At 46.1% G+C, this 20,570-nt stretch overlaps 1 protein-coding gene across 1 annotated transcript in view; it reads right to left on the bottom strand.

Annotated features, from left to right (window-relative positions):
* The window catches only part of ZBTB47 (zinc finger and BTB domain containing 47), a 49,649-nt gene that overhangs the window by 9,770 nt on the left and 19,309 nt on the right, over positions 1-20,570 (bottom strand). Inside the window, exons 2-4 of the mRNA XM_056805101.1 lie at positions 10,959-12,488; positions 5,192-5,339; positions 2,524-2,639 (exon numbers count right to left, since the gene is read on the bottom strand). Coding sequence (XP_056661079.1) covers positions 2,524-2,639; positions 5,192-5,339; positions 10,959-12,488 — 1,794 coding nt within the window. The remainder of the gene's footprint in view (positions 1-2,523; positions 2,640-5,191; positions 5,340-10,958; positions 12,489-20,570) is intronic.

Genomic DNA, 20,570 nt, shown 5'->3' with positions numbered 1-20,570 from the left:
GTCCCTGAACAATCTGCAGGAATCTAAAAAAAATACTATCCACAAGCAGAGGACAAACTGTGGGAGTAAAACACCGATGAAAAGCAACTGCTTGACTACAGGGTTGGAGGGGATATGACTGAGGAGAGACTCTAAACAAACACTCTAATGCAAATTCCAACAACAGGAGTATGGGTTCAAGTCAAGAACACATGTGATAACCAGTGGAATCGTGCGTCGGCTATGGGAGAGGGAAAGGTGGTGGGAGGGGGGAGGGGAGGAAAAGAAAATGATCTTTGTTTCCAGTGAATAATGTTTGGAAATGACCAAATAATGTTTAAAATTTTTAAAAAAAGGAATAATAAAGTAGAGGAATTCCATGGAGACTGGAACAACCTCCAGGAAGTGATGCAGAGCGAAAGGAGCAGAACCAGAAAAGCATTGTACACAGAGACTGATACACTGTGGTACAATCGAAGGTAATGGACTTCTCCATTAGTGTCAATGCAGTGTCCCTGAACAATCTGCAGGGATCTAAAAAACACTATCCACAAGCAGAGGACAAACGGTGGGAGTAAAAACACCAATGAAAAGGAACTGCTTGACTACAGGGGTTGAGGGGATATGACTGAGGAGAGACTCTAAATGAACACTCTAATGCAAATACCAACAACATGGAAATGGGTTTGAATCAAGAACACATGTGATACCCAGTGGAATCGCTCATGGACTATGGGAGAGGTGGTGGGAGGGGGGGAGGGAAGAAAAGAAAATGATCTTTGAGAAGACCAGAAGAGCAAACCCCATGATGGGGAGTGTAGATTTGTGAGAGGAGCTATAACTGTGTAGATTTAGGACTTTATTTATCATTTTCCTACCCTCAATAAAGTTTTTTAAAAATATATTAAAAAAAACATTAAATACCAAAGAGCTAAGATATGAATCCAGGTCCATATTCCAAAGCCAGTGCTCTTTCCTCCATATCACCTCCATCTAGGGTCTCTGCCTCTATATGCCCTAAGATGACATTAACCTTTTTAGCTGCCATCTCACACATCCTGGGTTTATAGTTCACAAAACCCCCCCAGCTCTTTTTCACAATTCTGATTATTTAGCCCCAACAACTCCATCCTCTACTCCTAATGTTCTTTGCTTTAGTCACCAAGCTCTACACTTAAGTCTCTTCAATTTCAACTTCTTAGATCCAATCTATCAGCCCTAGTCCATCAAAATCTTTCCAAGGGCTATTTGTTGATTTAATTATAGGCTCCATCTTCATCACAGGTCTTAAACTGGGTCTGAAATTTTGTAATTTTCCCCTTTCACACCAAAGAACCAGCAGGTTTTACAAACAGATAGGCTGCCTTATTCTTGTTGGTAAACCAATAAGTATCCTGGAGGACTTCCCTGAAACACTGTGCCCTCTCTTCTCTGCTTATCTGAATTCTTCCTATTTCTTGTTTCCAAGCCTGAAGCCTGGTTCCAGTTGTACGTCCTCCAGGAAGTCTTCCCTCATTATTCCTGCCAATATTTATCTCTCCACTGCCCTATGGAAGGAAGGAAACACACATTTATTAAATGCCTACTATATGTCCAAAATCACATAGCTACTAAGCATTTGAAGGAGGATTTGAACTTGAGTTTTCCCAAATATCCACAGTATCACTTAACTGCCTCTACACAGAAGCATTGGTGGTATGAAGACTAGATGTAATCAAGAGACCTGGGTTTAAATCCTAGTTGGCCTCACCCAAGTCCCTTATCCTCCCTGCACCTCAATTTCCTTTTATATAAATGATAGCATTGGACCAGATTATCACTAAATTCCTTCCAGTTAGGGGATTTTGAATCTGAAACAAGTCCAGAATAAAAACTAATTTGTAAAACATTAAAGAGAAGTATAGTAGGATATTAAAAGCAATACTGCTTTATAAAATGAGAAGCAATAGAAGAGAAGGGAGTGTCAACAGAAAGCATGGCATGACCAGATCACTCCTAGAACATTTAAGGATGAAGATGGAAGACAAACAAAAAAAAAAGGAAAAGATCTGTGAAGGCTTTTACAACTCCTTTCCCCAATGACATCTCATTTGAAGGCTAACATCACAGACCCTGGATGAGAAATGAAATATTAAAGCTTATTGATTATTATTATTAAGAAAACAAAGAGGGACAGTAGATAGACCATTCCAAATATCTCAAAGAGGTTCGTGGTAGAAGAGACAGAAAGCTAAAGATTCTGACAGGTCACATAAGGTAAGTAGGGGAAGACCTTACATCAACTCTTTTTACTTCCCATAAGTGTAAGTTCAGGACTCTTTCTTTCTCTTCCCCAGGGTGGAAGAGAGTCCTTTGGTTTTCCAAAGGGGAATGAGCTCTGGTGGCTTCTTAATGATGTCTTAGAGAGAAAAGTGGGAGTTGGAGCTGGGAACAAGGCAAGCATAAGAAGCTGTAGGCTGAGTCCCTGACCAAACCCTGGCCAAGGAGGAGAGAGCATCCCTTTACCGATAGATAGGGTCCCCTGGTCCTTAGCAGAGCGCTTACCTCACATTTGAAAGGCTTCTCTCCAGAATGCTGCAGGGAATGGACTTTGAGTGACATGCTCCTCTTGAAGGACTTGCCACAGGTCTCGCAGGTGAAGGGCATGTCCTTGGTGTGAGCTGAAGGGTGGGTACAATGGGGATGACAGCTGTTAAAAGATCTGTTCTTCCACCTGCTTTGGAGCCAGCACTGGGGCTAGTGATTGAGCAGACTAAGATCATCTACATTTACGTACAAGTCATTTTCCTTCTCTGAGACTCAATTTCCTCATCATTAAAAAGGATATAATAATCCATATATTGCCCATCTCACTGGCTGTAATGAGGGAAAAACTTAATAAATCTTAAAGTGCTGTAAAAAGAGGGCCTGCTGCTGTTATTATCCTAAATATAATTCCCTGCCCCAAAGTGTTACTGATTCAGAAACCTCTTCAGAGTCACAGGCCAGGGAGAGGGGAGGGAGAGACAGACTCCTCCTGAGAACCTCATTGGGCTTCTTGGGCTTCAATACCCTTACAAGGCTCGCCAAAAAGAACTTATACTCTTAGTGGCTAAAAGAGAGGGTTTGCAATGAGCAGCAGTTTGCTTCCCTGATATTTTCTTCATTGGGAGAATGGGGTGGGGAAGAAGGGAGATTGGAACCAGATAGTCTAGTGTGATTTTTGAGGTCTTCTGATAGGGGACTGGCCCAGTTGACCCCTGATCATGACTCCATTTAACCTCTAACCCCTTTTTCTCCAGACTGTCCCTAATCTAACTCAGTATGCAATCTTAGATAAATTGTTTTCCTTCTCAGCGCCTCAGTTCCTCCATCTGTAAATTTAGGGGGCTGAATCAAATAATCTCTAAGGTTCCTGCTAGCCTTTATATTCTATTATCACCTTATCTCTTCCCTGCCTCTGTTGTTAGGACATCAGACCATATTTAACATTCCACAGGGTCACCTTTGTTGCCCATTCCATCCACTCCACTAGCTCTTGAAGAAATCAAAGGAGTTAAGGGTGGGGAAGTCCTTTCGAAATATAAAAATAATAAAACATAGGACCCTAATGTAATAGAGAATCAGAGAAGGGAACAGTAGAGATTTATTAGACTCCTTTAGTAGGGTAAATCTACATGAAACTAAGAGAGCCTTGAGTCCTACCTCCTACTCAGAGGAAGAATCCCCTCTGAGGGGGCAGCTGGGTGGTTCACTGGATGGAGAGCCAGGCCTAGAGACGGAGAGGTTCTAGGTTCAAATCTGGCCTCAGACACTTCCCAGCTGTGTGATCCTGGGCAAGTCACTTAACCCCCATTGCCTAGCCCTTACCACTTTTCTGCCTTGGAACCAATACACAGTATTGATTCCAAGATGGAAGGTAAGGGTTAAAAAAAAAAAAGAATCTCCTCTGACTGAGTCCCTCATACCTTCTATGATGGGAATTCTCTACCCAGGACACTTTGTATGGTAGAATGGGTCCTAGGCTTAGAGTCAGAGAATCTGGGATTGAAACCCAGTATTGTTGCTTTCCTACCTGTGGGACCCTGGGAAATTTGAACCTCAATTTCCTCATCTGTAAAAATGAGGGGTAGAGAAGATGTCAGACTAGTTGAGTTCTAAGATACCTTCAAGTTCTAAATCCCAAGTATCAATTCCCAAAGCAGAAGATTGGTCAAGACTAGGCAACTGGAGTGAAGTGACTTGCCCAGGATCATACAGCTAAAAAGTGTCTGAGGCCAGATTTTGAACCCAAGAACTCCTGTCTCTAAGCCTGGTTCTTTATCCACTGAACCACCTAGCTGCCCCCTCAACAATTTTTTAAGAGTGTGAAGGGAACAAAAAATTTGAGAATCTTGGGTCTATATGATTTCTAAGGTCACATGATATAAACCTGCCCAAGCAATTCATTTTACAAATAAGGAAACTGAGGTTCAGGAAAATGAAATGACTCTCTAAAGTCACAGTTAGGAAGCAGTAGAGGTAAGGGGTCTGAACCCAGACTTCCTTGAAAGAGTTCTCTAACCATTCCACCACACTGCCTCTAATCCTTTCTGATTCAAAGATATTATGATTCATTTTATTAGATACTATTAATAAAGTGGGAGGAGCAGAAGATACTTTCACCTGCTGACATCCTAAAGTCACCACATTACAACAACAGAACATGTGTACATTCCCCAAGACATCCTCACTGGCCCTTTGGGGAATGGAACCAGAAAGGAATGGCTCTGGGAACAGGGCAAGGACAGGTTCATGGATCAAAGATTTCGAGACAGAAAGACCTCAGAGGCTACCTGAGTCGGACAGATTAGGACCTAGGGTCTGGAGATGTTAAATGATACCAAAAGTCACAAAAGTGGTATATAAACAAAGGGAGGATTTGAATCCAGGACTTCCACCTCCAAATTCTTCCCTCTTTCCACTCCATCATGCTGCCTTACCTCCCAAAGGAACTTCACAGATCATCTGTCCAATGCCCTCATTTTACAGAAGGGAAAGGGGAAGCCTGGAAAGGGGATGAACCTTGTCCAGGGGTCCCCTAGTGGTTAAGGAGCAGAGCTGGGGTTCCCACCTGGGCCCCCCTCTGGGATCTCTCTTGGCTTTGTCCATAGATAAGCCCCTCCCAGACTGGTCCCCATCTCTTCCCCTCCTCTCTCCCCCATGGAATTCTTCCCCATCATCTGGGACTCACCAACCATGTGCTTTCGCACGTGAGCCATGGTATAGAATTTCTTCTCACAGATCTCACAGGAGAACTTCTTCTCTGCGTAGCCATGGACGATCTTGTTGTGCTCATGGAGGGACCAAAGCTTCTTAAAGGCTTTGCCACACGTGACACACTGGCAGAGGGGAGGGGGCGGAGGGAATGGGAGGGGAGGAGAACTTTAGTGAGAGGCTCTGACTGCCCAGGAGGAAGGACAGGGGGCAGCAAGGTGGGCACAAAGAGCCCTTAGGAATCTAAGAGAAGAAAAAAGACCACCTCATACCCCCCCACACACACACACTGTCTGTCTGTCTGTCTGTCTGTCTATCTGTCTCTCTCACACACACAGAGTGTTCCTAGGGATATCCTTCCATCCATGGGAATCTAACTCCCCGAGGATCATCACCTTCCCCAACCCAGGAGGTCCATCTGGGCTGCATTCTGTTTATCCTGAGCACCTCCCAGGTGTGAATGTACGTGTGGCTGCCTGGGCACGTATGCTCCAAGCTCTGTGTCAGAGAAACGGGGAAGAAGAAGAGGAGATCCAGTCCCCATGGTTCTACCTCCACAGGATTTTTCAGACCTGCTCCCTCCGCCTGATTGCCATTGTTACCTAGACGAATGTAACAGCCTCCTAACAAGTCCTTTCCCTCCAATCCATCCTTTATGTGCTGCCAAAGTGATATGACCACACAACTCAAATCACAGCCCTCCCTGTTCAACAAACAGCCTACAGTTCTCTGTGGCCCTTAATTGGCCTTTTTGAAACCCTCTGACACAGAATCCAGAATGTCAGGACTAGGGAGAGACCTCAGAACCTGGAGCCCAGAATGCCTGAGCTGGGGAAGAACTCAGAACCTGGAACCCAGAATGCCTATGTTGAGGGAAACCTTAGAACCTGGAATCTAGAATGTCTGAGCTGGGAGAGGTCTTAAGAGTCTAGAATCCAGAAAAAATACACTGGGAGAAACCTTAGAATGTAATACCCCAGAATGTCTGTGCTGGGAAAGACCTTAGAACCTTGAACCTAACATGTCTGAACTGAGAAAGATCTTAGGGTCTAGAACCCAGGAAGTATACACTAGAAGAAACCGTAGAATACTTCAGAATGTCTGAGCTGGGGAAGACCTTAGAACCTGGAACCCAGAATGTCTGAGTTGGAAGAGATCTTAAGGAATCTAAAACCCAGGAAGTATACATTGGAAGAAACCTTAGAACTTAATACCCTAGAATTTTCAGAGCTGGGAGAGACCTTAGAACAGGGTTCCTTAATCTGAGGTCCATGGTCCCCCTGGGAATCTGTGGATAGATTTAGGGGGAAGGTTCTATGAATGCGAATGGAGGAAAATGGGATCTTTATTTGCATAGAACTATTTTCTTTTATAATTCTGTGAATTTCCTTTTAAACGTTCCAAAACCTCATTCTGAGAAGGGTTCCACAAGCTTCGTGAGACTGCCTGAGGGCTCCATAACATAAAAGCCTGGATGAAATAGCCGAACTGGAAAGGGGTGGGCATAGACCCAACCTGGTAGCCAACTTTTAGTCATCAAACTGCACACGGTCCCTTCCCAGCCTTAGCCTGAACCCCACTTTCAGAGAGACAGCAGAGACAAGTCCATCCCTATCAGTGTGTCAACAGCTCTTCCTCCACCAGTACAGAGTATTAATCACCCATTATATTCTGCCTGCACCCCTCAAGTTGCCCTTTTCTGGGTGCCTCAGTGTCCCCCTCAGTGAGCTAAGGGAGAAGCCAGGCTGCCTCTTCCCTAGGATGGGGTATAGCTCAATGGAACCACAGCCCTGAAAATCCCAAAACTGCTCTGAAGACAATCATAGAATCTCAGGGACAGAAGGGGCCATGGAGGTTACTGGAGGAACAGCGAGGGACTGCCCTGCCATTCGTCCTGAGCCCAGGGTCTTTACAACCTGCTCCAACCTACCTTGTCAGATTTACGACCACCTCTTTCTCCCCTCCTTCCTCCTTCTCCCTCCTCTCTCAGTCTCTCCTTCTCTTCCTCTTCCCCAGCCAGTCTGGTCTCTTAGTCATCCCTGGCATACACGAAGCCCATTCCTGCCTTTGTGGTTCTGTTTACTCACTCTCTGTGCCTGGCTGCCATGCCCTGAGATTACCTTTACTTATCGGTCTGTATATTTATAGGCTATCTTCCTATTGGGATGTGCGTCCCTTGTTTTCCACCTATCTCTGTATCCCCAGCACTTAGCACAGTGCCAGCCACAAAGCAGGAGCTTAATTAATGCTTATGCTCTCCCTTACTGCTTGGCCACCTCTTCCAGGGAGCCCACCCTGACCATCCTAGCTCACTTTAGCCTCTCCCACCAGACTAGGCTCTTCCTGAGGATATGGAGGACCCTTCTTCCCCCACAGTGTATTAGAGAGCCAGGGTAGAGAACACATTCTGATCAATAAAATAATAAACGTGTTTTGTAAATCCTCACTTTTTGTCTGTAATAATTCCAAGATAGAAGGGCAAGGCAAATGGGGGTTAAGTGACTTGCCCAAGGTCACACAGCTAGGAAGCATCTGAGGCCACATTTGAACCCAGGGCCTCCCATCTCTAGAGCTGGCTTTCCATTCACTGAGCCACCCCGCTGCCTCCTTAAAGACTATTTTAAAGCACCTTAGGAAGATGACTTGGGCAGCCACAAAAAGGCTAAATCGGAGGGTGGGAAGGCTGTGACACTAGACTAGATAAGTGAGTGGGCGAGGGATCTGAGCCAGATAAAGGCTGAGTGAGCAAAGAGAGAGGGGGAGATCTGGAAGGTCAGAATCAGGAGCTGACCACTGGATATGGGGCCTGAAGGACACGGAAAGACCAAGGATGGCATGAGAAGGAACAATGTGTGAAATTTAATGCTTTACAAATTTCACCTCATGTGATCCTCACAACACCACCAAGAAGTAGGGGCTCTCTCTGTTCCCTTTTGGAAGTTGAGGAAACTGAGGCAAACAGAGATTAAATGACTTGCCCAGGGTCACAAAGCTAGAAAGTGTCTGAGGCTGGCTTTGAACTCAGGTCCTCCAGGGTCCTGGTCCAGTGTTCTACCCTTTAGCCCACCTGGCTACCAGTCAGTCACCTGGGTGACTGGGAGGACTGTGCTACATCCCATAAAAATAAGGAAGTTTGAAAGAGGGGAGGTTTTAAAGAGAAATATGCTAGGAGGCAGTGTGATGCAGAAGAAAACAATAGATTAGAGTCAGGGGTTGTAGTCTGTTAAAATTCTGACTACCTGTGTAAAAGGGAACAAACAGCAAGGAGACAGCTGGGTGGCACAGTGGATGGAGAGCCAGATCTAGAGACAGGAGGTTCTGGGTTCAAATCTGACCTCAACCACTCCCTAGATGTGTGAACCTGGGCAAGTCCCTTAACCTCCATTGTCTAGCCTTTACTGCTCTTCCACCTTGGAACCAATACACAGTATTGAGTCTAAGATGGAAGGTAAGGCTTTATGAAAAATTTCTTTTAGAAAAAAACTTTCTAAAAAAATGAATGACAGACAAATCACTTGATCTCTAGCCTAAAAGGTCCCAGAGCCTGTGATCTTAGGACAAAGAGAGAGCATCGGAGCAAGAAACCTCACAGATCACAGCTTCCCCATTTTTTTAGAAGCCAAGCCCCCTCCTCCAGAGTCTGCCTCCTATGCCTCATCACAGTGAAGGGCTGACTCTGCATTCTCTGAAGCGAAATTCTAGCAAGTCCCACCAGGTTGGAAAGGCTCCAAGGACAAGCCTGGCAGCAGACCAGGTGCCCAGTGAGCTAAGGGCACAGACGGGCTTCATCGCCAGAAGGATGGCCACCTGGTGGTGACTTCTAGGGCCAGCAGCTCCTGATGGCCAGCCCTGGAAGCCCCAAGCCCATATCCCTATCAGTGGGGAAGGACATCACAGTCAGTCTTCTAAGAGCTACCTAGCATTTCTGTCCAGGGCTTTCAGGTTCTTTAAAGCACTCTGTAAAGAACTTTTCTTTTTCCCTTTAGCCCTTACCTTCTATCTTAGAGTCAATACTTGGTATTGCTTCCAAGGCAGAAAGGTGGTAAGAGCTGGGCAACTGGGGTTAAGTGATTTGCTCAGGGTCACCCATTCAAGAAGGATCTGGGGCCAGATTTGAACTCAGGTGCTCCCATCGCCAGGTCTGGCTTATAAGGAGCATTTCCTCCTATCTTCCCAACAACTCTGGAGACAGGTGCTATTGTTTATCCTCATTTTATAGAGAAGGAAGCTTGTTTGACCTAATGATATGTAAATTTTATAGGAGATAGGGGGCAGCTGGGTAGCTTAGTGTGTTGAGAGCTAGGCCTAGAGACGGGAGGTCCTAGGTTCAAATCTGGCCTCAGACACTTCCTAACTGTGTGACCCTGGGCAAGTCACTTGACCCCCGTTGCTTAGCCCTCACCACTCTTCTGCCTTGGAGCCAATACACAGTAATGACTCCAAGATGGAAGGTAAGGGTTTAAAAAAAACTTATAGGAGACATATTAGCATCTTAGGGATTGGGGGAAAAGAGGGAGAGGATTCAAGACTCAATTTTAAAAAAAGGTTTTCACACGTAATTATGGAAAAATTAAATTAAGAAAATAAAAATATAGATAAGGAAACTAAGGCAAACAGAGGCTATGGGGCTTGTCCAGAGACACACAGCTAGTATGTGTCTGAGGCAGGATTTGAACTTGGGTCTTCCTGACTCCAGGTCCACTGCTTTATCTACCTCAGTCCTTCCATGCTCTTTGGAAGAGAATACAAATCACAATGCATTTCTCAGTCACACATAGCTCCAATTTACCTTGTGCCTTGTTTTCCCAGCCAGACTGTGAGCTCCTTGAGAGGGGAGATCTCAATCTGTATTTTTACTCCTTCTACCTCTCTAGCCCCAGGATGGCTGAGCACCTGGCTGGACCCACAGCAGGAATTTATTAAAGGTCCTACAAAAGGACACAACTAGAAGGCTCAGTAAATAGAGCACCAGGCCTTGAGATACAAGGTCCTGGGTTCAAGTCTTATATTAAACACTTCTTAGCTTTGTGATCCTAGGCAAGTCACTTAACCCCCAATGTCTGGCCCTTACCTCTCTTCTGCCTTGGAACCAATACTTAGAATCTATTCTAAAACAGAAGGGGGGGAGAGAGAGAGAGAGGGAGAGGGAGAGAGAGAAAGAGAGAGGGGGGAGGGAAGGAAGGGAGAGAGAAAGGAAGGAAGGGAGAAAGAAAGGAAAAGGAGGGAAGGAAGGGAGAGAGAAAGGAAGGAAGGGAGAGAGAAAGGAAGGAAGGGAGAGAGAAAGGAAAAGGAGGGAAGGAAGGGAGAGAGAAAGGAAGGAAGGGAGAGAGAAAGGAAGGAAGGGAGAAAGAAAGGAAAAGGAGGGAAGGAAGGGAGAGAGAAAGGAAGGAAGGAAGAGAGAAAGAAAGGAAAGACGTTGCAAGAACACTAGATAGAATCAAGAAGGATCTGGGTTTGAATTCCACTTCAACACTTACTAGTTGTACAGCTATAGGTCAGCTCCCTCATCCCCCAAGCCTCAGTTTCCTTATCTATCTAATGGGACCAACAACACCTACTAGACTCAGCCTCACAGGATGGCTGTAAATCACCTCCTGAATGTCAGCTATTATCCTGTGCTGACAGGGGCTCAGTTTCCTCATCTCTAAAATGGGCCCAGGTGGCAGGGGGAGGGTGGGGCTAAAGCAGGTCAGAATCCCAGGGGCAGGCTGTGAGAACAAAAGGGGTCTTGGGGGGGCTCCCACCTGGATGTTCCTCTCGCAGTCTGTCTGGTGGTGCAGAAGGAGCTCACTCTCGAGCAGGAAGCGCTTGCCACACTTGTCACAAATCTGCATTCGGCTGTGGGTCACATTCATGTGTTTCTCCAGGTACCAGCGGTTGTTGAAGACCCGAGGGCACTTCTGGCATGGGTGATGCTGCTTCTCCTCCAGCTTTACCTTGGGGCCCAGGCCATCTGGGGCTGGGGCTGGCAGCTGGGCATCCTTCCTTCGCTTCCGGCCTCTTCGGGCCCCCTCCTCGACTCCCTCCTCCTCTTCCTCACCTGACACCCCCTGCTTGGTCCCCTCCCTGGACCTCGTGGCCACGCTGCTCCTGGTAGCCTGGCCCGCCCGGGACCCTTGGCAGGGGGGCCTCGGCTTCTCCTTCCTGGCCCGGCCTGCCTCTTCTTCTTCCTCTTCTGTGGTCTCTGCCTCCTCTTCTTCACTGCGCTCTTCCTCCTCCTCCTCCTCCTCTCCTCCATCACCTTCCTCCTCCTCCTCTTCTTCTTCCTCCTCTTCCTCCTCCTCCTCTTCCTCTTCCTCCTCTTCCTCCTCTCCCCCACTGCCACCAGCACCCCCTTCCTCCTCCTCATCTTCCTCCTCCTCCCCCCTGGCTCTCTGCTCTGGGCCCAGCACCACAGTGGCCTCCCCAGTGTCAGCAGCGGGCGGCTTCCCCTCAGGACCTTTGGACACGTGGAGCGTCTGGTTGTTGAGGTTGACCTCCACGATGATCTGCTGCTGCTCCCCACTGTAGGCCCCCTGGCCCTCCAGATCCTCCTCAGAGTCCTCAGCCCCTTCCAGCTTACACAAAGCCCTGGGCGCTGTCCCCTCAGCACCGCTGGCCTCCTCCTTCTCTTCTTTGTAGAAAGGCTTGGCTGATACAGGGGTGAGCCCTATGGCGGTGCTGCCCCCCAGCCCTGCCCCATCCTCCACCCTCACCGAAAAGGGATCCGTCCCTTCTCGGGCATAGATCTTGGGCTGGGTGGGAGCATCGACCTCCTGCTTGATCTCACAATAGTACGAGGCAGGGCCAGGAGGGCAACCACCTCCGCTGCTCCCGGGCCCCAGGGCCATGGCCATGGGGCCAGGGGGACCAAGGGAGCAGGCGTCCAACAAGTCCTGGCAGGAGGCAGCAATGTCCGCCATCTGAAGCACGGAGGCGGCGTTTAACACGTCCTGGACGTTGGCTGCGTTGACCAGAAGCTTGGAGGTATAGATAAAGTTGAGGATCTGCTGGAGCCCCCGGGGGGCCAGGGCCTCCAGGGACAGCTCGACCCTCTGCAGCTGCTTGTTCTGAGTGAAGAGAGAGTGGAAGAACTGGCTGTAGGCAGCCAGGACCCCCTTGTGGGCTGGAAAGACGCTGTGCTGCTGTACCAGTACCAGGTCCACGTCACACAGGTCTGGCTGGAAGAGACGCTGCTGGTTCAGCCTGTCCATCAAACAGGTGAAATGCAGGGCCACATCCTCCACCAGGGAATACTCGGCCGATGGGTAGTCAGTTGTCTTCTCCACTATCAACTGGTAGGAGAGAGAGAGAGAAAAGAGGAGGATCATGGAGTGTGTCCGCAAAGACCTCAGACGCTGTCCAGCCCAACCCACCGCCCAATTCACAGATAAAGAAACCAAGACCCAGAATGGGAAAATGGTGGCTCACAAAGGAAATAGTTGGCAGCTCTTAGATTCAAACTCAGTTCCTTTAACTCTAACTCCCAGATTCTTCTTAACTAGATCATGTTGCAGAGAGAGAAAACAGGACATATCCAAGGACCCTATAACTCACTCACTCTCAGTCGTCTTTTGGCTTTAAATGCGTTCCCTGGATGACAGGTGACCCTGTGACTGCAGCGTGTCAAAGCTGGGATCCCAGCACCTAAGAGCTGGATTATCTAGTCACAGGATGGTGGATTCAAAATTGGGAAGAAACTTGATGGTCATCGAGTCAAGCCCCTCATTTTACAGTCAAGAAATGGGACAAGATAAGAGAAATAACTCGTCTAAAGTAACACAGGTAATAAGTGGGAGATCTGGGGCGCAAACCCAGGCTTCCCTACCCTGGGTCTCTTTCCACCAAACCATTAGAGACCATTTTACAGAGGGGACAACTGAAGCCCAAGGTAAGATCATATGTCCTTCCAGAAAGCTAGTGTAGAGTAATAAATGCCCCCTTTCTGCTAATGTTTTCAAAGCACTTTCTTCAGCAAAGGAGGAAGAGTAAATATGATCATTTCCATTTTATTGACTAGGAAATTGAGGTTCAGAGTCTAGAATTCAGGTCTCCTGATTCCCAGTTCCAAAGCTTCTTCCAATCTCTACCATGATGAATCTACCTCCATAGCTCTCCTTGCCCTGATGTTTCCAACCCATCATTCCCATAACATTTAACCCAGTTGTTAGGGAGGAAATCCCACTAACAGTTTCCCCGCTAGTGGTACCCTCCATCTGCTGTTTCATATTTTGTATATTCATATTGTCTTAAAAATAAATCTATATACTCCTTGAGGGCAAAGATTGCTTTTGCTTTTTTCCTTTGTATCCCCAATGCTTGGCAGAGTGCCTGCATTTAGTAACTATTTAATAAATGTCTGTTAATTGATCAATAACCCAAGTTATCCACCTCTATTGCAGAGCGCCATACGAGAATGCCATTGTTGAACTTGAAATCAGAGCACCTAGGTTTGAAATTAGGCTCTGATATTTCCTAGCTGAGTGACCTTGAGCAAGCCTCTTCACTTCAGTAGGCCTCAGTTTCTGTACCTATAAAATGGGAATAACCATACTCTGCATGGGGGTCCAGTGGGTAAAGTGACAGACCTGAAGTCAGGAAGTCTCATTTTCATGAGTTCAAATTTGGCTTCATAGCACTTACTAGATATCCGACCCTAAGCAAGACACTGAACCTTTGTTTGCCTCAGTTTCCTCATCTGTAATGTGAGCTGGAGAAGGAAATGGCAAACCAACCCAGTATCTTTGCCAAGAAACCCCCAAATACCTTGATCAATGATACATGTAAAACCTAATTGAATTGCTCATTGGCTACGGGATGGGGGAGAAAGGAGGGGAGGGAAAGAATATGAATCATGTGACCATAGAAAAATCTTCTTAATTAAATAAACAATTTTTCAAAAAAGAAACCCCCAAATGAGGTCACAGAGTCAGACAAAATGACTCACCCACAGCAAATACTCTTATTACCTCCTTGGACAGTATTTCTATAAGGGAAGTCCTTTGTAAATCTTAGAATACTAGAGAAATGGAAACAATAATCACTTAAGAGAAATATTTCTTCTTTTCACATCTTATTCATTCCTCATCTAGAATCTCACCTAATTCTGTGCAATAAGTCTTTGGAAGTCCTTAGGGAGATGATTTTTCCCAACAACAGAAAGAAAATCCACTGAAGTAAATTTCACTTTATAAAAAAAATAACAGGAATGATTGCCATTTCTATCACCGAAGCTCTTTATCCATAGCAGCACTCTGAGATAAGAATGATAAGCTCTACTTGAGTTCTGGCCCTGAACCCCCCTCACCTGAACTATTAGAACAGCCTCTTCATTTGACCCACCTGCTCTCATTCCAGCCTTTGCCCTCTCCAACACACCCTCCATACAGCTAGCAAACTGATATTCTTCAAGGAGAGGGCCATCAATGGCAGTCTCCTACCTGAGATAATCCAGGGGGCCCCTACTGCCTCCAAGATAAAATTCAAAAGTCTCAACTTAGCATTTAAAGGCCTCTCCAATAGGACTCCCAAACTATCTTTCCGGTCTTGTTCCTAATTACTCTCCTTCATGTTCCTGCCAATCCAATCATTGTTTCCTGTAAAAGGCATTCATCTCCTACCTTCATGCAGTTTGCCTAGACAGGACCCCACGCCTGGAATATGCCTCCCTTCTTCCTTCCATCTCCCCAGATCTCCAGCTTCCTGCCAAAGCTAAGTCAGGAGCCAACTCCTACCCTCCTACTCTAGGTCATGCCAAAGCACAATTATCCCTACACTCTTGGGGAATGACTTTTTAATCATTTGGGTTTATTTATCTGGTTCGTGCCTGCCTGCCCTACCTCCCCACAGTGTGATCTCCCAAGGGCAGGGACTGGTTGGCCTCTGTCTTGGTATCCTAGCATTAGCACAATTCATGGCATGTAGTAGGTTTGCTGAATTGAATGCTCTGGGTCTTTCTGAATACTCACTTCACCTTTCTTTCCTCTGTAAAGTGGGGAATAGGCAAATAATTTCCCTCTAGGAAGCCTTTTTGTCATTTGCAAAATGGCAATAATAATCCCCCCCCAAAAAACAAAGAAAATGGTGGCTGTTCTCCTGAGAATGATGAAGGACCCAATTGCTTAGTTTGTCCTTCATTTTTTAAAGAGGATCAATGCCATCACAGGACGATGTCTTGAGTCGTAAGTGAATTGTACTTAAGTAAGGCAGAACTGCACAAAGTCAACAGCTTCACTCTCTCTTCCAGTCATCATAATTAGTCATTAATAATAATAATAACAGCTAACATTAATTTATACTGGCGCTATGCAAAGGACTTTGCCTGGGTTATCTCGTCTGATCCTCACAACCCTGAGAAGTAGGTTCTATTATGATCCCTCTTTTACAATGAGGTAGAAAGGGATTAAGGAACTTGCCCAAGATTATAAGGCCAGTAAGTGACTAAGGCAGGATTTGAACTCAGGTCTTCTTCTTTCCAAGTCCAGAAGACACCAAGTTGCCACATCTGAAAGAGGATGAGTTAATAGTTAACTGTAAATTTTCCTCCTTCCTGCCTTGCCTTGCCTTTCCATCTTAGAATCAATACTGTGTATTGGTTCCAAGGCAGAAGAGTGGTAAGGGCTAGGCAATGGGGGTTAAGTGATTTGCACAGGGTCACACAACTAGGAAGTATCTGAGGCTACGTGAGTAAGGTTCAAAAAGGGAAATGTGTTTTTACTAAAACTACAGGCTTGTGTTGGCAGGGACCTTAGAGATCACTGTATTCAAGTCCCTCATTTTATAGATGAGAAAGCTAGAATCTGGGGAAGGAAAGAGATTATCCCAAAATCTCTTCTTCCCCATAAGGGAAGGTAACAGGAGGGAGAGGATTATGAATCATGTAATCATGGGAAAAGATTCTAAATTTAAAAAAATTTTAAAGGGGGGGGGGTAACAAACAGTGAGCCATAGGACAGAAGGGGGAAACAGGGCCAAAAAAGACCAAGTAGTTCAGCATCATGGAGTGAACAGAGCCCAGAACCTAGAGTCTAGAGATCCAGGATCTGCCCTTTCCTAGCTCCAGAATGACTATGGAAGAGTCACTTCAGAACTCTATGGGCTCAAATTTCTTCATATGTAAAACAGGAATAAAAATACTTGCCCTTCTTACTTCCTAGTCATCCTGTGAGAAAGAGCATTAAATATGGGGGAGATTTAAACTATCCCCATCTCCTGCCAGGCAGGGTTGGCACTGAACAGGGTCAAGACAGCAGGGGTCAGCCCTGTAGCCTCCCATCCCCACCTGGTGGTCAAGGCCCCCTTAAAGCTGGGCTGAAGCAGAGACCAGGCAGGGTAGTCGATGGTTCTGTTAACATTTAATGAAAGGAAAAATCTTTCTCTCCTACGTCAAATGGCCAAAGAGCTGGATGCCCAGGCGAGAAGCCAGCCCCGTGGGGCCCAAGGCAACATCAGCCTCCAACCATCTCCCACAGGCAAGGCTGGGGGCCCCGGATGGGGAAGAGATGGGGACTGAGCCCACATGTGCACATGTAGACACACACATACAAGCTTGCACCCACAAGAACATTCCTGGGTGGGAGGGATATGAATATACAAATGGAGGTCTTCAAGCAGGTTGCAAATACAGATAAGAGAATCACTCAACTAGGAGTCTGGAGAACTGGGTTCAAACTCTAGCTCTCCTAATTAAATATACTGTGCCCTGAGCTGTTACTTCCCTTCTCTGAGATTCTAATTTCCTTCTCTAAAATGAAGACGTTAAATTAAATGATTCCTGAGGCCCTTTCCAGCAATTTATGAATCCACGAGTCTAAGGCTTAGGGATTTTGTTTGGTTTTTGGTCTAGACCTGTGAATTCACAGAACTAAAGAATTCCCTTCATGCAGGCAGATCGGAAACTCCCTAGCCACTTATGAGCTTACTGAATTCCTTCCTGGGACACTGAAATGATAAGAGGGAGGCCCAAAGTCACACAAGGGGTAGGTGTTAGATCCAGGATTTAAACCCACGTCTTCCTAACCCCAAGGCTGGTGATACACCACAGATAAGAAAAAGCTCTCTGTGGTCATCACCTGAGGCTTTCCATCCTCTCTAGGGGGGTAAGGCTGCCAGGGAACAGAGCTGAAGAAGGGACCTGTCAGGCAACCATCATCTTCCCCTGGGTCCTGCACGGAGATCAGCTCTGGGTCCCATTCCTCAGCAGAACTTTTCTTCATTCAGGCTGGAACACCCAAAGGCCCCATATTCCAGTAGAGCTGGCCACCTGCTCCTGGTGATAACCAGGAACAAAACCATCAGACTACAGGATGTCCCAGGATGACAGAGGTTGGGATCCCTGAACATGTACCACTGAAACCAGAAGAGAGTAGACTTCTATACCCCCCTGCACACACACACACACACACACACACACACACACACACACACACACACACACACAACCACCTCTTTCCTCCTGACTGTCACCTGCTGTCAATTTACCTTGAAATCACACCTAAAATTCTACCTCCTCCAGGAAATCTTCCTAGATGAAGCCTCTTTGATAACATTATCTCCAACAAAACTTCCCCCTTGGACATCAAAAGCCCATAAAGCTGTTGCTCAACTCTGTGATCCATTTGTCTGTGCTGTATCCTGTTAGCCCCAAAAGGCCTCTTTCTCTCCTCTAGTCCCTGGGATTCCAAGAGCCCTGGCTTCTCTGCTTATTAGCTGTTTAAGCCTAGGCAAATTCCTTCCTGGCTCTTGTGTTGCATGTCCCCACAGGGAGTGATGGGGAGGGAGGAAAGGAACAGATTAGACCAGAATGGAGACCAAATATATGATCACTGAAGTTCCCTCCAGTTCTCAGATCACAGGACTTCCAGCTTCCTTATGAGAAGTTAAGTAGCTCCCTTCAAATTACTACACAAAGCTGAGATTGGAACCCAGACCCTCATTCCAAATTTTCACTGTGCCATGCTTCCTCTGCTGCTATGATCCTAAGAAGAAGATAGGTGTTCACCCTCTCCCATAAGCCCCTCAGTTCAAATGCACTAAATTATAGTGGAAAGACTGATGAACTGGAGATCAAGAGACCCAAGGTCTGGTCTCAGTGCTGTCATTATCTGTCTGTATTATCTTCCATAAGTCTTAGTTTCCCCATTCATGAATCAGGAGATTGAAATGCCTTACCAACCTAGCTGTGTGGCCCTGGGCAAGTCACTTGACCCCCACTGGCTAGCCCTTACTGTTCTTCTACCTTGGAATTAATATGTAGTATTGATTTTAAGGCAGAAGGTTAACTTTGAAAAATAAATATATAAATGCCATGTCTTTCTCCTTGTGGTTTATTAAGTACTACATACTTTCCAGGGACTCACACAACCTGGGTTCTAATAGACATCTATCTACTATGTGGGCTTGTATTCATGCACAGCCCAGTGCTGAGCTTCAGCTCAGTTTACAGAAATTTGACAACAGTCTCTGCCCTCACAGAACTCAAAAGTCTACTAAGAAGTGGAACAGCAACTAGTTGGTGCTAGTGAATAGAGTGCCAAACCTGGGATCAGAAAGACCAGAGTTCAAATCCAGCCTCAGGTGCTTACTAGCTGGGTGACCCTTGGCAAGCAAAGAAACCACACTGACTGGATCTACTATTATTTATATTAACTAATCTCAACCAGCAGGGTGGCTAGATGGTGCAGTGAATAGAGCACCAGGTCTGGAGTCAGGAAGACTCATCTTCCTGAGTTCAAATCTGGCCTCAGAACTTATTACCTGGGTGATCCTGAGCAAGTCACTTAACCCTGTTGGTCTCACTTTCCCCATCTATAAAATGAGCTGGGGAAGGAAACAGCCAAACACTCCAGAATCTTTGCCAAGAAAACATCAAATGGGGTCATGAAGAGTCAAAATGACTGGAATGACCAAACAATAGCAAGACTGAGGAATACCAAAGTGCTTTGGGAGTTCAGAGGAAGAATGGATGGCTTCGTGGGGATAGATAATGATCTTTTCTCATTTTGTCCTTCTTAACCTTTCTGCAGTAGTTGGCACTACCTCTTCTCAACACTGTCTTCAGAAACACTCTAGTCTCCTCCTACCTCTTACACTGCTTGGACTGATCTGTCACGTTCCTTTGGTCCTCTGAAGATTAGAACCTATCTCTGACTCTGACTCAGTCCTGTTTCTGGTGATCTGATCTTCTCCCTTGTCTTCAATGATCACATCTCAAAACAAAAACATCCAGTTCCATCTCTGATGTTTACTATCCAGCTGACCTTGGGCAACTCACTTTCCAGGGCGAGGGGACCTCATCTGTAAAATTCGTTTGTGATACTAGGAATCCTCCAAGGTGCTTCTGCAGCACCACCAGATAGGCGTATGATAGCCAGACCATCCAACACACACCTTCACCTGCCCGCTAGCTAACTTTACACAGAGACCCCCTTCCGAGCCTATCAAACTCAGCAGTGTTCAAAATGGAATTCAGCATCTTCCCAGCTAAATCTGCTGCCTCCTCTCTCAACCTGGCTATTTCTCTAGTGGGCACCATCATCGTCTAAGTCATCTTTATCGCCTCTCTAGCCACACTTAATTCCATTGTCAGACCACTGACCTCCACTCATCCTTTCTCCTCCAGTCATCTCACCAAGTACCCAGAGCATCCAAAAAGCTTACTGCAGTAAGAATTTTGGGATGCCCTGGATAACTTTCAGCTTCTAGGTAAGTGCCAGCTTCTTCCCTCCCCAGGTTAGCTTCTAAAATAATTTTCCTAAGACGCAGATCTGACCATAGAATTTCTTTTTCAAAATATCTTTATTGCCTATAGGTTCAAAGACAATCCATATCGCCTGGCATTCAAGGTCTTGAATAATTTGGTTCCAGTCTCATTTCATACTACCTTCCTTCACAAATGATGTTCTAAGCAAACTGGACCATCTTCTATCCTTAGTGTTCCCTGTCTTGATCTCTGATGAAATCTGATGGAATTTTAAAACCTAGTTCTAGGGTGACATTCATACAATGGAGGCTTCTTGGACTCTACTCCTTCTGGTCAAAAGTGAGCTATTCTCCTGGACTTTCTCAGCCATGGACTTAGACCTCTCCTTTTCAGCTTTTTTACTTCTCCCCACTCTCCTTATATCAGAGGTTATTTGGGTACCTAACTCCCATTTCTCCTCCGTTGATTAGATTGTTAAGTGGCTAGAAAATGAGTCAAATTCATCTTCACATTCTTAGTGCCAAGCAGTGTACCCTACTCAAAGTTGGTACTTAAGAAATGTTAACTGTAGGAGCACTTAGGTAACTTGGGTGGATAAAGAACCAGGTCTGGAGATGGGAGGTCTTGGGTTCAAATTTGGCCTCAGATATTCCCTAGCCATGTGACCCTGGGTAAG

Source organism: Monodelphis domestica, chromosome 7 (assembly GCF_027887165.1).
Source record: "Monodelphis domestica isolate mMonDom1 chromosome 7, mMonDom1.pri, whole genome shotgun sequence".
Lineage (NCBI taxonomy): Eukaryota > Metazoa > Chordata > Mammalia > Didelphimorphia > Didelphidae > Monodelphis > Monodelphis domestica.
The sequence above is the reverse complement of the archived record's forward strand: the minus strand, read 5'-3'. Positions and strand labels throughout refer to the sequence as shown.